The 16,888-nt window shown below is 41.8% G+C and overlaps 1 protein-coding gene across 1 annotated transcript; it reads right to left on the reverse strand.

Moving 5' to 3' along the window:
- Nucleotides 1-15,621: 15,621 nt before the first annotated feature.
- On the reverse strand, nt 15,622-16,446 carry LOC134543254 (probable inactive protein kinase DDB_G0270444). Its single transcript, XM_063388161.1, has one exon. It carries the CDS (start codon nt 16,444-16,446, stop codon nt 15,622-15,624), a length of 825 nt encoding a protein of 274 aa, XP_063244231.1.
- Nucleotides 16,447-16,888: the final 442 nt, after the last annotated feature.

Here is a 16,888-nt window from a genome sequence, read left to right on the forward strand (position 1 = left end):
ATTCAAAACACATTGTACTACAAAAAAAAACGTAGGTACGTTCCACGCCGCCAGGTTCGCTGACATCAATAATATCTCGCGTATTATTTCTTACGAGTTTTCCCGTATTTTCTTTCATCTCTGTGAACTGTGGGCCATTCAGTCCGAGAAGCCTAAGATGTCCATCAAGTTCTTTTCTCTGCCCGAATATTCACCTTCGGCCAACCTCGGGTTTATTTATATATATATATATATATATATATATTCATATTTCTCTGTTTATATTAATGTAGCTATACTAACCTATCTAACCGTCCATAGTGTTTTAATGTAGCTAACCTAACCGACCACTTTTGATATTTGAATTAATTTTTCCTGCGCAATAAATAAATCAAATCCCGAGGTTGGCCGAAGGTGAATATTCGGGCGTGTTCGCGCAGGGACAGAGCTTGATGTAGGTACATCTTGGGCTTCCCCATTCAGTCCAGCACGGCGGAGAGGCCAGGCCACAAGAAGGACTCACGGTTCACGCGCGCATCAAACCGAATGGTTGGATGGGTGGGTGTGGGAGGGGGGGGGGGGGGTTGAAGGGGGGGAGAGGCATCCCGAACCGGGACAGCGACCTGCCGAGTGTGAGAAAGTTGCCCGAGGTAAGTGACACGCCCCAAAGTGTCTTCGGGATTCCTTTCTCCTCCCCCGGGTGGCGGGGCGCGCGTTAGTACAAGACACCCGACGGCTGCGACGCCCCCTTTGCCGGGCGCCCTGACGTCTCTCTCTCCGCGAGCGACGAGGGGTGGACGCAACCAGCGGTCCGGCGGGGCGTGATGAATGGGGCGGCTCTCCGCGGCGGTGGTCCGACCCATGTCCCCGGGGGACTCCGGAAGAGGAGGAGACAGGCCCGCCACCGCGGGTGCTGGTTCGTTAGCGCGCGTCTCCGTCCGGATCTTTGAATATATATACTGTATAGAAGTCGCCAGCCCAGGTTAAAATTTCTAATACGGTTCTGAGGTAGTTGGTTAATTCACCGCCGCAATCGCCACCATCTCTAGGGCATCGACTTGTGGTGGTCCCTAGCGGACAAGTGTCGAACTCTTCAAACACCCTTTCCCCCTCCCGTTGAACGACGTTGAGCTGCAGTGAATGATAGCTGGGGGGTGCGGGGAATGACAGCGGGCGACAGTGCTGCGCTCTAACGTGTAAATAACAACTAAGACGATACAGGGCGTTACGGCAGCGCACTGCAGCGGTGAAGTTCCCAAGCTGCTCATCATACGCTTCTGAAAGACGTAGAGTAAATCCTATCCACTCTCGACTTCTATACAGTATGTATATTCAAAGGTCCGGATGCACCGCGCGTCGACTGACGCCGACGACCCCAGCCGCCGGTTGTTGCCGAGGCCCCGACACCCTCCCTCCCGATCAACAACAGGGAACGATCCCTACAGACCTGAAAAATTCGCGGGTTCATTTCGTGTCATGCTAAAATTCAAATAATAATAATCAGTGGCGGATCCAGGATTTTGGTTTGGGATGGGCTTGACCCAGCTGAGGCTAGGCTTTATCAAGGCAAACACTAAAACAATAGAGGACCCAGATGCTTTTGGAGGGGGCTTGAGCCCCTTAGCCCCCCCTCTGGATCCGCTACTGATAATAATAATACCTTAGTGCTGCTTCTGCCATTGGTCCACTGTTAATCTGGAGGACTGAGGGCCAATTAGAGACCCTCACTCGTAGAAGTGTCGAATCACAGACCACCCAGTCGGGACGACTCACGAGTCATCGGCCAATGAACAGTTGGCATTTGCCCGAGTGTGGAGAGGATATTGGAGTCTATCCTGGAGGTCATTGACCCCGCGAATTTTTTTTCCCGGTCTCTAGCGATCCCTAGCAGTTCTGTTCTTTTAAAAAAAAAGCTCTGGAACGTATCATAAAAGAACTGGCATGTTTCTCCCACCCTTCCCTAATAAGGGCGCAAATGTGGCAGGGGAACGTGAGGATGCCGGCCGTAAGGTCGGAATAATCTGACGCCGACAACCTTCCTCCCTTTGTCTGCCCGGCCATCTCGAGATCATTCATGTTAATGAATTTTTTTTCCCACGATGTTGATGTGGTTTAACAGACTAAATTATGTTTCCTGAGGCCCCAATATCCACCTAGAGAGATGCATAAAAAAAAAAGAGCAGGTGTAAACTCAGTACACATTATAGAAGTGAAACTTCTTCTCATGTCAAACCAAAATTTGGTAGTAAATAGATTTAAAATAGAAACTATAACACAAATTCGATCGATCCGAAAGTGCAGGGACAGTCAAGTGGGCAATAAAACATAAATATTAGCTCACGTCTTAGCATTTTGAAGTATTATCATACCAAAATAACAGTTCCTTATCATACGAAGGTTCGAATCTGTTTATTTTTAATTTAAAGACGTGTTTTTATCTTTAATGTTTGATGCAAGAGATTATGTATTACAGCTACATGAATTTAAATTGAAGTTTTCTATTGTTAACATGAGTCCATGTAAAAAACGAACGACAAACAACTCAACTAGTATGTAAAATAAACCTCAGACGTACACTGTTAAATAGGGGTTTAACGTTCATAGACGTGGTTATGTAAACGATTTTTGTTACATATTAAGGGAAAAAAATTAGAGAATTTAATTCCTACGTCTGTGCCACTTTTTATTTTGATATGTTGGTATTTTTCTTTTTTTATTATTTTTAATAACTCGTATTAAACAATGTAAATCTTCCACTTAAATTCTTATATCAAGTCATAATCAAATTTTATAAAAAAATTCAATTACGAAGAAAATTAATAACATAGTTGTATACTTAACCATTTTAACTATCAAAACTAATAAGGCAATTATTACTAAGTAAATTTGTTAACTTGGAAAGCGTCGTTGCTTACAATAGAAATTACGAAATTTTCAAATCCTTTATTTAATTTATGTTAAAAATTTTATCCGTGCTCGTGACTATAGACATATCAATGTTTTCTAAACGTTGGGCCATAATTTGTTCATGATTAACAAAAAAAAAAATATTACTTTCTCAAAATAAGCAGTTTAATAAAAATCTTTGTACGTGCGTTTGTTTACAATTTATTTCAAGCGATACGCGCATTTGTTGAATATATTCCGATGTATCACTTTAGGCCTAATCGTTAGAGACCGGAAAAATTCGCGAATTCATTTCGTGATAGGCTGAAATTCAAACATGTGTATAATTCTGCTGGTTCTGCTATTGGCTCGCGGTTTCACTGGAGCATTCTGGGCCAATGAGAGACTATCGACCAAAGAAGCGTCGAATCACAAGCTACCCAGTGGAGACGCCTCACAATTTAGTAACCAATGAACGCGCGTGTTTACTTGAGAAGTGCAGAGGATAAAATGGAGGCTATCCTAGAGGTCATTGAATCCGCGAATTTTTCCGGTCCCTACTAATCGTGATGCGCGCGCATCACGTGACTTGAAAAGTGAATCCTTGTTAGGAGAAATGCTTGTGATGTTCGTCCGGCCGTCAGGGTGGACTGGGGCACTGAAGGCTCTCGCGCTGTTCGACGATCATGTCTGTTGAATGGATCTCGGAGCGGCGCGTCCCGGGACGTTGACCACAATGCCGACAGCTAGAAAACTGCTGTGTACCACAACGCCGAATTACCACAACGCCGAAAAATGTCATTGCAGGACTGCCACAAAGGTTAGGTTGGGTAAGGTTAGCACACAAATTCATTCAGTTGTTTTTCATTTTGCTCCTGAGGACAACCCCCCCCCCCCCTCCCCCTCCACGCAGCAACATTTTTCGGCGTTACTGTATTTCGGTGTTGCGGTCAATTTGGCATTCGGCGTTATGGTATTCGGCGTTATTGTACGTTCGGCGTTGTGGTAACGACCCGCCTCTGGCCACTCGTGGGTCCTCAGATGGCCGCGCTGATGGGAGGGGGGAAGAGTGCCCTGTGGGGCGGGAGGGGGAGAAGGCGTTGGCCGCGCGCATTCAGGAAGCGACGTGTCCCGAATGGGGTCAGCCAGTCACCAGTCACACGTGTGTGTGTGTGTGTGTGTGTGTGTGTGTGTGTGTGCGCGCGCGCGCGCTTGATCCGTCGTCGGAATGCCGCCTGACCTTGACTCCTACCCACTGACCACTCTGCCCGACGGACCGATATGCGCCGCGCGAAGACTTAACACCCCTCCCCTCCCCCTCCCCAGCCAATAATTATCGGTATTAGTTTTGGACTAGAATTGACACATTGTCATTGTATAAATAAATCATAAATGCAGATAGATTGATTAATAAGTAATTATAATACTGTGTAATAAACGAAATAAGACAAAAATAAAATAAAAGTATTACGTACATTGTTGTAATTTGGATTAAATCTGTTTTTTTTCTTTTCGCTTTTTTATTTCTTTCACTCTTATTATGCTCGCTTTCGATTATGCTACTCTGCAGACGTTTAATATAAAGTCTTGTGCCATCGCATAATTTCGGCGAATCCAGATTACGTAGCAAATAATCGGCGAGCCGAGCCATGCTTCAGCTTGAGGCGGTGCAACGGTTCTTCTGGCAAATTTTACGAATTCAAAAAATTCGCAAAGGATGGATCAACAATGCAACAAGCCGTTGCCAGGGAGACGAAGAATGTACCAACAATGCAACGGCCGTTGCCGTGGTAAAAAAGGAAGCATTAACAATGCAAGAGCCGTCGCCAAGGAGATTCTCGGTAAAAAGTGGTCAGAAAATAAATTAAAAAAAAAAATTAAAACGAAGACTTACAGCCAATTCCACCAATAATTCCTCTTAGAATCGATGGTAGACCAAAGGCTATCTACCACCACAACCGCAAGTAGAAGGCGGTGACTGGTTGTGGATAAAACTGAGAATTTACAAAAAAAAAAAAAAAAAAAAAAAAAACCTCTTTACACACACATATATACACCTATATATAAAATGATACATTGATTACTATTAAGGTTTAACTCGTAGTGGTGACTCACATAATATCCTGTTCGTCCATAGAAACAACGAACAATGAACGCCGAGAGTGTTCCTTTATGGTACAGACAGCAATAGTAATAAACATTCGTTACGACCTGTCGTCTACGCTGTAGCGTATTCTCGAACCGGCTACGTGATCTCCGGTGTGTACTTACGCTGTTGGTTATAAATTAGGTCCAGGAAGGCTTGTTGTGCGAGGATTCACATATCCTTCACAGGTTCACATATCCTTACAGCTGTGAGGAACTTCAAGGACACTCGATAACTTAATGTGCACAAACGTATTTCACTTTAATACGAGTCGTGTTTGAAAGATAAATACCGTTGTGTCGTGAAACATATAACGAGAATTTTTTTTTTATTATTTACTGTTGTGGATGTAACTATCGTACAACTGTCGTACAGCTTCCATTTGCCACCACTGTTGACATGCAACGCTGCACAGATTGCTTTATGACGTCATCGTCTCGTAGCGTTTATCCAACGTATGTTATCAGTTTTTTTAAATAGAGTTCTACAGTCAAATCTTATTGGACTTTTTTTTCTCATACAATCAATTTAATACTTTTTGTGAATATATTAAATATTTTCTTTCGAATAAGCAAAAACTAGTATTCTTAGAAATATCGATCAAACCTTTTCTCAGAGCAATAATTCTAATTTTAAACATTATTTTGGACATACTCCATTGCTAGTTTACACTGAATGATATACAGTGTAAACTACCAATGACTTGTATCCACATGTTCTAAATCAATAATCCCCATCGCAAGGATAATACAAAGAGCGTAGTAATGAAAATGTTCTGTTTTCAATGATGAACACAACTAAATTAGTTCAATATTACAGTAAACTGTAAAATAACTGATTTTAAGAAAGCATGTTAGGCCGTAGTTCTGTAAACAAAAAACGCGTATAGATGATGGGTAAGGTCACAGCATTGATTTTTTTTTTCAGTTTACAGAAAACTATTGGTAAGTTTCGCGCAAGACTCAGCCGAAGTTTAATTTTGTACGCTTGAGTACTCAAACAAGTGACCTTGAACCCCATAAAAACACTCTTATTGGGCCCTTTTAGACAGGGATTGATAGGGGTGTTGGTGAGGCGAGATGATAAGTGCCACTTTCACTCATGCTTCTAGCGCGCTGTCGCCTCTAGAGCGCAAGGTTCTGAACTGGCGCGCAGTTTTCTCGTCTTGCACAGGGCAAATGTGACATTTGAGCAGTAACTATAACATAATATGCCGGATAAATGAAGATAAAGGCGCAATACAATTGCCTTCCGGTGCTTTCATTAATCTGTACCGGATATTTCACTATTTTCAAAAATACAGTTTAAAAACGGGGCGGAAGGGGGGGGGGAAACGAAACTCATTCATCCTCAGCGTATTCGTAAATAAATTTCGTCAACAGAACCCCAACTCGGATGTCTTGAGCAGTTTTCAAAAATCGCGTGGTTTTTTTTTGACGTGACAACGTCTAATAAATCGATGAACGCCGGCTGCACGCACGAAAAAGTGTCCCGTTACGCACATTGTTCCTTTACGCTGTGTCCCGTTACGCTCATTGCACGCTTGCGCCGCATCTATTTCTCTTCCACTCGACTGTTTATAAAGTGAAGTGAAAAGTTATTGTGGTTTTCATTGCTTATTACAACAACAATTTCGGCAATAAAGGTTAATTATTCTTGCATTTAAAAAATATGATTACTAGTATAATTTCAAGTATTTATTATTTTATTATTAAAATAAAAATTATTCAATTTTATTCATAAAGCATGCAATCGTTTCATCAATGTTTTGTTATGACGTTGTCACGTTAAACTATCGTCCGTAAACCGACTTTAAAGACAACCAATTTTTTTTCCTGTAGCTCTGCACACCGTGACTCTACCCAGGTTGGCGGGGTACCGCCGGTTTCTAAGGCCTATGCAGTAATTATCTTTCAGCTGGTTCGTATGTTTCTGACATATAGCTACTAACGACGGGACGATCCGCGCATATAGGTACAAATGTGTCGAACACATGTGTCGTGGCGCGCACAGCTGGATCAACGTCGAGGTTATGAAATTTCAAAGCACGTTGCATTTTAGAGTTCCACTGATGCAGTGAGTGCACAGAAAAAAAAATTACAAAAGATTCATTTGGAAACCAATTGCCAAGAAATATTTTTTAACACTACAAGAAAGATATTGTAACTTTGTTCAACACATGACTATTATTAATAGCATATACGAAATATGTTTTTCAAAATAATAATGAGTAGGTATTTCTTACGAAAATTGGCGCATAATTTTATATTTTAATTGATATTCTATACAAGCATATTTTATAAAACCACTAAAAAGATTATCGAATGTTCAATCCTATTTTACTTTATTTTGTTTTATTATTTTAATTTAGGTGCGCAGTTAATACAAAAAAGCTTTTCAAGGAACGGTTTGCAAATAACTGTAACTATTGTAGGTACCGGTTAGAATCCAAACTCAGTATCAGGTTCTGTGAGTGTACTAAATAATAGTTCTTTTTTTTTTTATCTCCGGGAGGATAGGTTAGGTTAGGTTATCGTAAGAAAAATGAAAGGCTAGTTAGGCTGTGTTAGCTTTATTTAAAAACTCCATGACCGTAAAATATAATAATCCTTGCAAAATGGTAGTTTTTTAACGAGCGATCGTCAAAACCTCAGAGAAGTTCGGCTCTCAAGCCTGTGAACTGCGGGCTTCACTAAAACCGAGGCCACACAAAAAGCTACGCTATGTTCGCTGCGCCAGGTATCCAGACAGGATAGTTTAGTTCGCTATGTCGGAGAGACGCATGTCGTGGGATTCGAGTGATTATTCCGACGATGGTAAAATTATGATGCTCTCACAGTATGTAAACGTAAATAGAAAAGGGTTCATTAATTTAATATAAAAACAAAAAAAAATTATTTGAAGAATTTCATTCGATGAAGCAGTTGCTAGTGAGGACGAAACAAAATTTATGGATTATTTCAGAAATAAATTCTACTAAGTTTTGATAGCATCACCTTGGAATAAAATCTCATGCATTGTCCTGCATAATCTGCCTTCTATATTCTTCCATCGATTTATATTTCCATAAACATGGATGTTTCCGTAATATTTCAATTAACTTTTCCGTAGACTTGACTAATTGAAAGCAAAATACTGAAAGAAAATAAACTTCATAAAAAGCAAACGCAGAAGTACAGCACAATTCTGGGCGAAAAGATAAATTTTTTTTGTTCTTCTGCGCATGCGTGAAGTCAGCAACGTTTTATGAAAAAATTGGTTGTCTGTAAAGTCGGTTTACGGACGATAGTATAACGTGACAACGTCATAACAAAACATTGATGAAATAATTGCATACTTTTATGAATAAAATTGAATCATTTTTATTGAATTATCACTATTTTGTATGGATACAAAGAAGGAGTGAAATTAAATCTACAATTTAATTGATAAATTTTCTTTTATTTGCACTCATTAATTCAAATATGTTTATTACTTTAACGAAGAGATTATTTTAACTATAACTTTTATACATGTTTGCTATTTAACTTCTTCCAATCTCTGTTATTCTGTTAAGGATATGACGATGATAGGAAAAGTAGGAAACGAATGGGAGTGTTTCAAGTTTGATGTGCCTCGAAAAAGTCAAATCGATGGTTGTTCCAATGGAGTGGAAGAGAGATAGATGCGGCGCAAGCGTACAATGAGCGTAACGGGACACAGCTAAACGGGACAATGTGCGTTACGGGACACTTTTTCGTGCGTGCAGCCGGCGTTTATCGATTTATTAGCTGAGGACCGAACCTCGCGAACTTAGCGCCTTAATGGGGCCCGCCTCGTCAGGGGTGTATGTGTGTCAGTGAGGCGGGATGATAAGCGCGACGCTCGCTGGTGCTTCTAGCGCGGTGTCTCCTCTGGACTGGCGCGCAGTCTTCTCGTCGTGCACATGAGCGGAGACCGTAACATCATTATGGCGGAGAAATGAAGATAAAGGTGTTATGCAAGTCCCTCGAGTGCTTTTCAAGAATCTGTACCGGTTGTTTCACACCTAAAAATAATTACTCTGAAAACATGCGTTTTTTTAGCCATTTTTTAACATTTTAATACAGTTTAAAAACTTAATCCGAATTCAAAAGTACCTACTTTCCGGCCCTCAGCGAACTCTTATATGCTTTTCGTGAGCAGACACCCCACTCGGATGTGTTGAGTAGTTTTGAAATGGCGTTTTGTTTCACCTAAAGCTCTGCGCACCGCGTGTGTGTCCGGGTGGGCGGAGTGTGTGGCCGTGACAAGTGTTGCGGTTGGTATGCCTTCGGCCAACCTCGGGATTTGTTTTATTTTTGCGCAGGAAAAAAAATTAATTCAAATATTAAAAGTGGTTGGTTAGGGTTAGCTACATTAAAAAACTTTAAAACACCATGGACGGTTAGTTAGGTCAGTATAGCTACATTAAAATAAACAGAGATATAATATATACATAAATAAACAGAGAGGTTGGCCGAAGGTGAATATTCGGGCGTGTTCGGGCAGGGACAGAACTTGATGTAGGTACATCTTAGGCTTCTCCTCTCGACAGGGGCGTAGCCGGGGGGGGGGGTTAGGGGTTCAACCCCCCCCCCCTTAGCACCAAAGCTTTAATTAATTTCTTATTCATCACTCAAACAAATTTCATATTTAAATTAATAAAAATTTTACTATTACAATATTTAAATTTAAGTACCGAAAACTGCTGAAATAGCACTATTTTACACCTTAAAATCCAAATTTTCCCGGGGGAGGACCCCCCACCCCCGGACCCCCCGCTTTAATACGGAGGAGGGGGGCTGTGCATTCTTCTTAAAACCCCCCATACACAAATCCTGGCTACGCCACTGCGTGTCGAGAGTAGTTAGTCGCCGTCGGAGGAGGACAGCGTGCGAAATACTTGGCAAGGACACGGCTCCGTTAGCCCCTCGACTCGAACGAGACCACCCCCCCCCCCCCCCCTTACAACCCACCCCCACTCCTCCATCGCCACCGCGGTCCGCGCGCCGGAGTATGGGCGTTCCATTTCCTCGCGCCAGAACACCGCGCCGCTGCAACTTTCCAGCCGACGAACAGGGACGTGTGTTTCTCGCTAGCGACTGCCCCCCTTGCGGTCTGCCAGGGCAGCCATCGCCCCACACCCGGGCATGTACATATGCCTTATGTACCTACACTAATTTAAACGTTATCTGCAAAACGATCCCTGGGCAGCGTTCCGGTATCAAACTAAGCACGGTAAAACAAAAATAAAGTTCAATTATTGAATATTCGACTATCTTTTCCGTGGTTTAAAAATATATATGCTTGAGTGAAACAGCAATTAAAATACTAAAAAAAATTGGTTGTCTGTAAAGTCGGTTTACGGACGATTGTTTAACGAGACAACGTCATAACAAAACATTGATGAAATGATTGCATACTTTATGAATAAAATGGAATCATTTTTATTTTAATAATAAAACAATAAATACTTGAAATTATACTAGTATTCAGATTTTTTAAATGCAAGAATAATTAACCTTTATTACCGAAATTGTTGTTGTAATAAGCAATGAAACCCCCATTAACCTTTCACTTCACTTTATAAACAGTCGAGTGGAAGAGAGATAGATGCGGCTGCAAGCGTACAATAAGCGTAACGGGACACAGCATAACGGAACTATGTGCGTAATGGGACACTTTTTCGTGCGTGCAGCCGGCGTTCATCGATTTATTAGACGTTGTCACGTCAAACAAAAATTAAATACTTACTCAGTATTATCTAGAAAAACATATTTTTAATAAATGCAAAAAAAAAAAAAGCAATAGCCATGTGTTGTACAAAGTTAAGATATATTTCTTGTAGTATTACAAACTTTTTCTTGGCAACTGGTTTTCAAAGGAATCTTTTTGAAAAGTTAAGAAGGGGATCTCTCCCCCCCCCCCCCCCCCCAACCCGGCTATGTAGTTGACCGTGCTGTAGTAGACTTGTGCCTGTAATAAACCCAGACAAACATCAAACACTGACAACGCTGCAAAGTTTTACCACACGGCTGGTCTGAAGATATTTAAGCGAAAAAACACATGGCCTTAATGAGTGAAACAGATCGAAAAAAAATGTTCGCGGATTCATTTCGCGTTAGGTTAGGATTCCTTTATGCTGCCAGTGATTGGCCCATACAGTTTACCTGGAGCACCGTGAGCCAGTGAGAAGTCATCAGCCAGAGAAGTAAATAAAGTAAATAATCCACGGCAATCCTGTTGAGACGTCTCATAAATCAGGATGCAATTAACACGTGACATTTGGTGGTCTTTGAACCCGCGAATTTTTCTATTCCCTAGTTATAGCCTATTTTATGACTTGATTACAGTTCATCCGACATTATTTTAGATAACTTTTATTATTGTAGAAATTTTAAATGAAAATAAAACTTTCTCATAGGAATTACAACTATGTCACGAAGTAAGCGGTAGCTAAGAATTCTTACCTAAAAATTTTATTTTCCATTTGGCTGACCTACGAAATGACATAAATGCAAATATGGCAACTAATTATCAACAAAAAAAAATAGTTTATTTTTCCGCCACTCCTTCTGAACTAAGTAATTCTAACCTTTCAGAAACTGTCTCATTTCAATATTATTAAATATTGAGTTAAAATTTAAAAAAAAATAGATTTTTGCCTAGAGCTTTAATTAACACTATTATGAACATAACGGTATCACTGATACTATAGCATGCTTATAAACACCCGGTTTAGACTCATTAGTCATACCTTCGCCTGACTTCCAGCTTGTCACAAAAACAAAAACTCAGCTAACTCAATATCGCAGACGGTAAAGCGTAATATAAAATATTTTAATATCGTGTGGTTTATTGGGCTAGCACGTTAGATTTATTTCCTCTCTAACAGCCATAGGTAGGGACCGGAAAAATTCGCGTTTTCAATTACCTCTAGGATAGACTCCATGATCCTCTATGTACTTGTGCAGATTACACTTGCTGATTGGCTACTGACTTGTGACACGTGTTAACTGGGAAACTTGTGATTCGATACTTCTTTTGTCGGACGTTTTTCATTGGTCCAGAGTCCTTCAGATAAACTGTGTCCCAATCACTGAAGCAGCATAAAAGGCAAATGTATTTGGATTCTAGCCTATCGCGAAATGAACCCGCTAATTTTTCAGGTCTCTAGCCATAGGTTCCACGTAATCGTACACAATGAACGACCTAGTGCAGTATGAACTCGACACGGGTCGCACAGAAGATCGTTTGTGATCTTCCGCTTCTCTGCAGCTAGGAGGTAGGCACCACGGATGATGATACGGAGTTTACATGATGACGCAAAAAAAAATTAAACACCGTCACAAAGGGTTTCAAACTACTCTACGGACGAAAAGTGTGCCGTCATGGGTGTAACTGCGCCATAAAATGGCGGCGTACTTCGGCGCTGGTGGAGAGATGTAAGAACCCAGACCGCCTCATTCAAGCTTTCCATGGCCTGCCGTTAAAAAAAGAGATTTGTGTTTAAGGCCCCTGCCTACCGCGGCACACACGCGGTGCGCAGAGCTTCGGAAGAAACCACGTGATTTGAAAACTATTCAATATATCCGAGTGGCGTGTTTACGAAAAGCATTTAAGAATACTATGAGGGCGAATGAGTAAGTCTGTTTACGTATTTAGTTTTTAAACTGTGTATTTTTAGGAGAGTGTTTTCAGAATTTTTTTTTTTTTTTTTTTACATGAAAAGCCCATTACAGATTCTTGAAAGCACACAAGGGTCTTGCATTACACCTTTATCTCCATTTCGCCGCGAAATAATGTCATGGTTACCGATTATATCTCACAGTTGCCCCTTGCGCTTAGAGGCGACATTGCGCTAGAAGCACCAGCGAGCGTCGCGCTTATCATCCCGCGGGTTCTGCACGAGCGTTGGCTAACACAGAGTCGCTTATAGCGCATTGGGTTGAGACGTGGACTGCGGTACACCGAAAAAAAAAAAATTGGTTGTCTGTAAAGTCGGTTTACGGACGATAGTTTAACGTGACAACGTCATAACAAAACATTGATGAAATGATTGCATACTTTGTGAATAAATTGAATCATTTTTATTTTAATAATAACAGAACAAATATTTGAAATTATACTAGTAATCAGATTTTTAAAATGCAAGAATAATTAACCTTTATTGCCGAAATTGTTGTTGTAATAAGCAATGAAAACCACATTAACTTTTCACTTCACTTTATATACAGTCGAGTGGAAGAGAGATAGATGCGGCGCAAGCGTATAATGAGCGTAACGGGACACAGCGTAACGGAACATGTGCATAACGGGACACAGCGTAACGGAACCATGTGCGTAACGGGACACTTTTTCGTGCGTGCAGACGGCATTCATCGATTTTTTAGACGTTGTCACGTCAAAAAAAATTATAATTTTATAAGGAAAGTCCTTGGAAGCTCAACGATATCGCTTGTGAAACTGCAAGGCAAAGCTTTGTAAAAATTACTGCCTAAAAAGTCTCGTTAGAGACCTCTAGACATAGCTGGGCTGCATCTTCCCCCATATCTGGGTTACTGCCTTTTCATTTGTTATGAATTATTATATATATATATGTGTGTGTGTGCATTGGATTTTGTTACATGTACTAGTGATCAATCTCAGAGTCCTCCAGATAAACTGTAGTCTAATCACTAGGGACCGGAAAAATTCGCGGGTTCAGTGACCTGCAGGATGAACTCCACAGTTTTACGTACACTCGGTCAAATGCCACCCACTCATTGGCTGCTGTCTTGTGAGACGTTCCAGCGTAGCAGCCTGTGATTCGATAAAGCTTTTGTCGGGTGTTTCTCATTGGCCCAGAGTCAACCAGGTGAGTTGTGAGCCAATAGCAGAGGCAGCACTGAGGTACAACTATATGTATTTTAGCCTATCGCGAGATGAATTCGCGAATTATTCCGGTCTCTACTAATCACTGTAGTAGAAAGAAGGTAAATGAGTTTGGGTTATGGCCTATTGCGAAATGAGTCCGCGAATTTTTTCCTGTTACTATACACGTAGTATTTCATCTGCAATATCAGTGATTAAAATTCTTGTCTGACTGACTGCACTATGATCACTAATGGCGCGAGCGATTGTACCCTTGTGATTGGCGGCCGTCTGCGAGAGAAGCCATCGTCCTGTTTTGCCGGGCCAGTCAGGACGTGTTTGCTTCCTCAACTGACAAGTTGTGACTCGCGTGCCGAGATTAGACATGAAACTGAAATGAACTCATACAACCACGAAGCACAGACGATGCTTCAGTGTGTTAACACACAGCTGATCTCGAAAGAAAAATTTGCAAAAAATTGGTTGTCTGTAAAGTCGATTTACGGACGAGAGTTTAACGTGACAACGTCATAACAAAACATTGATGAAATGATTGCATACTTTTATGAAAAAAATGGATTCATTTTTATTTAATTATCACTATTTTGTATGGATACAAAGAAGGAGTGAAATTAAATCTACAATTTAATTGATAAATGTACTTTTATTTGCACTCATTAATTCAAATTTGTTTATTACTTTAACGAAGAGATTATTTTAACTTTAACTTTTATACACGTTTGCTATTTAACTTCTTCCAATATGTGTTATTCTGTTAAGGATAGGACGATGATAGGAAAAGTAGGAAACGAATGGGAGTGTTTCAAGTTAAATGTGCCTCGAAAAAGTCAAATCGATGGTTGTTCCAATGGAGTGGAAGAGAGATAGATGCGGCGCAAGCGTACAATGAGCGTAACGGGACACAGCTAAACGGGACAATGTGCGTTACGGGACACTTTTTCGTGCGTGCAGCCGGCGTTCATCGATTTATTAGACGTTTTCACGTCAAAAATACATGAACCCTGTTCATAGTATAATTTTTTTTAGATCATATTAAAATAAAAATCAAAAATCAGCAAAATAAAAGGTCCAACGTGCTGGATGAAGCCGAGGACTGATAGATACACTACGCTGTAAAATCTTTAAGTAAATTTTAAAAAGAAATTATTTTAAAACAAGTTACAACATTTTCTTGTAAATATACTGTTGGAACACTTCTTTCTCGTGGATTATATAAAACCAATTTATTTATCTGAATAAGCTATTGTAGTCTCCCAAATTACTATCGATATGCAGTTACAGCACTAATTTGGTAGGTCCTACCACAGTATGTCGGGGGAAAAAAATTTAAAAAAAAAATTATTTTGTCGCCGGGCAAGTACGCAGAATTTCATTTCGTTGTGGAGGGAACGGGGGCATAGAACCTCTTTCCTGACTGTTTGCTTTTGAATTATTTCCATTTGTTGGTGGGAATGTTAGTTTTTTTTAGTATTTGAGGGTTAGTGTCTTCCTCCCCCCTTCTCCATTGTACGCACCAGCTTGTCGTATTACAAAAAAGGCTACATTGGCAAGAAGTTTCCAAAGAATTTCTCTTGTAGAACACACAAAGTATTTTACTGCGTAGCTCTGCTGATCATCGTGAGCGTGTGAACCGCGGAAGCATGAAAATAATGGCGCTAATGGACGCCAATTAATATTTTAAAAATAGGCCCCTTACCCCGATCGCCTGGGCGAGCAAGTGGCGCCCTGAGCCTCGTTCACGGCGAGCGGCGCCGACGACTCCGGGGCGAGGCGAGCGCACAAGCGGGTCGGCGAGTCTCCCCCGCCGGCGTCACGCCCGCTGCCCATACATGCCCGCGGTAATTAGCGGCGGTTCTGTTAATTACCTCCTCCTCGCGTATCTCCTCCTGTTCCTCCTCCTGTACCTCTTCCTGTATCTGCTCCTCCTGTACCTCCTCCTGTACATCCTCCTTCAGTACCTCCTCCTGTACCTCCTCCTGTACATCCTCCTTCTGTACCTCTTCCTTCAGTACCTCCTCCTGTACCTCCTCCTGTACATCCTCCTTCTGTACCTCTTCCTGTACCTCCTCCTGTACCTCCTCCTGCACTTCCTCCTTCTGTACCTCTTCCTTCAGTACCTCCTCCTGTACCTCCTCCTGTACATCCTCCTTCTGTACCTCTTCCTGTACCTCCTCCTGTACCTCCTCCTGCACTTCCTCCTTCTGTACCTCTTCCTTCACTACCTCCTCCTGTACCTCCTCCTGTACATCCTCCTTCTGTACCTCTTCCTGTACCTCCTCCTGTACCTCCTCCTGCACTTCCTCCTCTACCTCCTCCTCTACCTCCTCCTGTACTTCCTCCTGCACCTCCCCCTCCTGTAACTCCTCCCCCTGTACGTCCTCCTGTACCTCCTCCTGCAATTCCTCCTGTACCTCCTCCTCTACCTCCTCCTCTACCTCATCCTCCTGTACCTCCTCCTCCTCCTCTTGCGACCGCCGCGGCCAGCCCTTACTCGGCGACGAGGACGAGTATATTCCGCCGTCAGTCAGCCGGACCGGGCGCCTCTCAGGTGGTCTCTTCATTGAGGCCAAACGTCCGTGCGTACTGCGGTATTCCGCCCCTCGTACACAATCCGTATATGTAGCTCCACATCGCGACACATCTCCCTGCATGCCGTGTTCATGACCAGACACTCAGGGCGGTATTCCAAGACGTTCGGGTAACCAGAACATTTTTGCTACCATGAAGTTTCATTTGGCACACCAAGATGCTTGGTATGTCCCCCGATGATCACAGGAAAATTATACATACGAGATAATGGCGCTGGACGCAGGTTCGCCACCTGGACAAGTCAACGAAAAATTGAGCTCTGCGCTTGCATGGAATTCAGGCAACTGATCAGCAACGGATAGGACAAACAAAATCCGTTCCCTTAAAACAAACTAGCCGTGTCCTATCATGCCCTAGGAATACGGTTAAGGTACAGGTGTAGATATTCAACACCTAATCCCTTTTTTTTGTCTT

The sequence above is a fragment of the Bacillus rossius genome (assembly GCF_032445375.1).
Source record: "Bacillus rossius redtenbacheri isolate Brsri chromosome 9 unlocalized genomic scaffold, Brsri_v3 Brsri_v3_scf9_2, whole genome shotgun sequence".
Classification (NCBI taxonomy): domain Eukaryota; kingdom Metazoa; phylum Arthropoda; class Insecta; order Phasmatodea; family Bacillidae; genus Bacillus; species Bacillus rossius.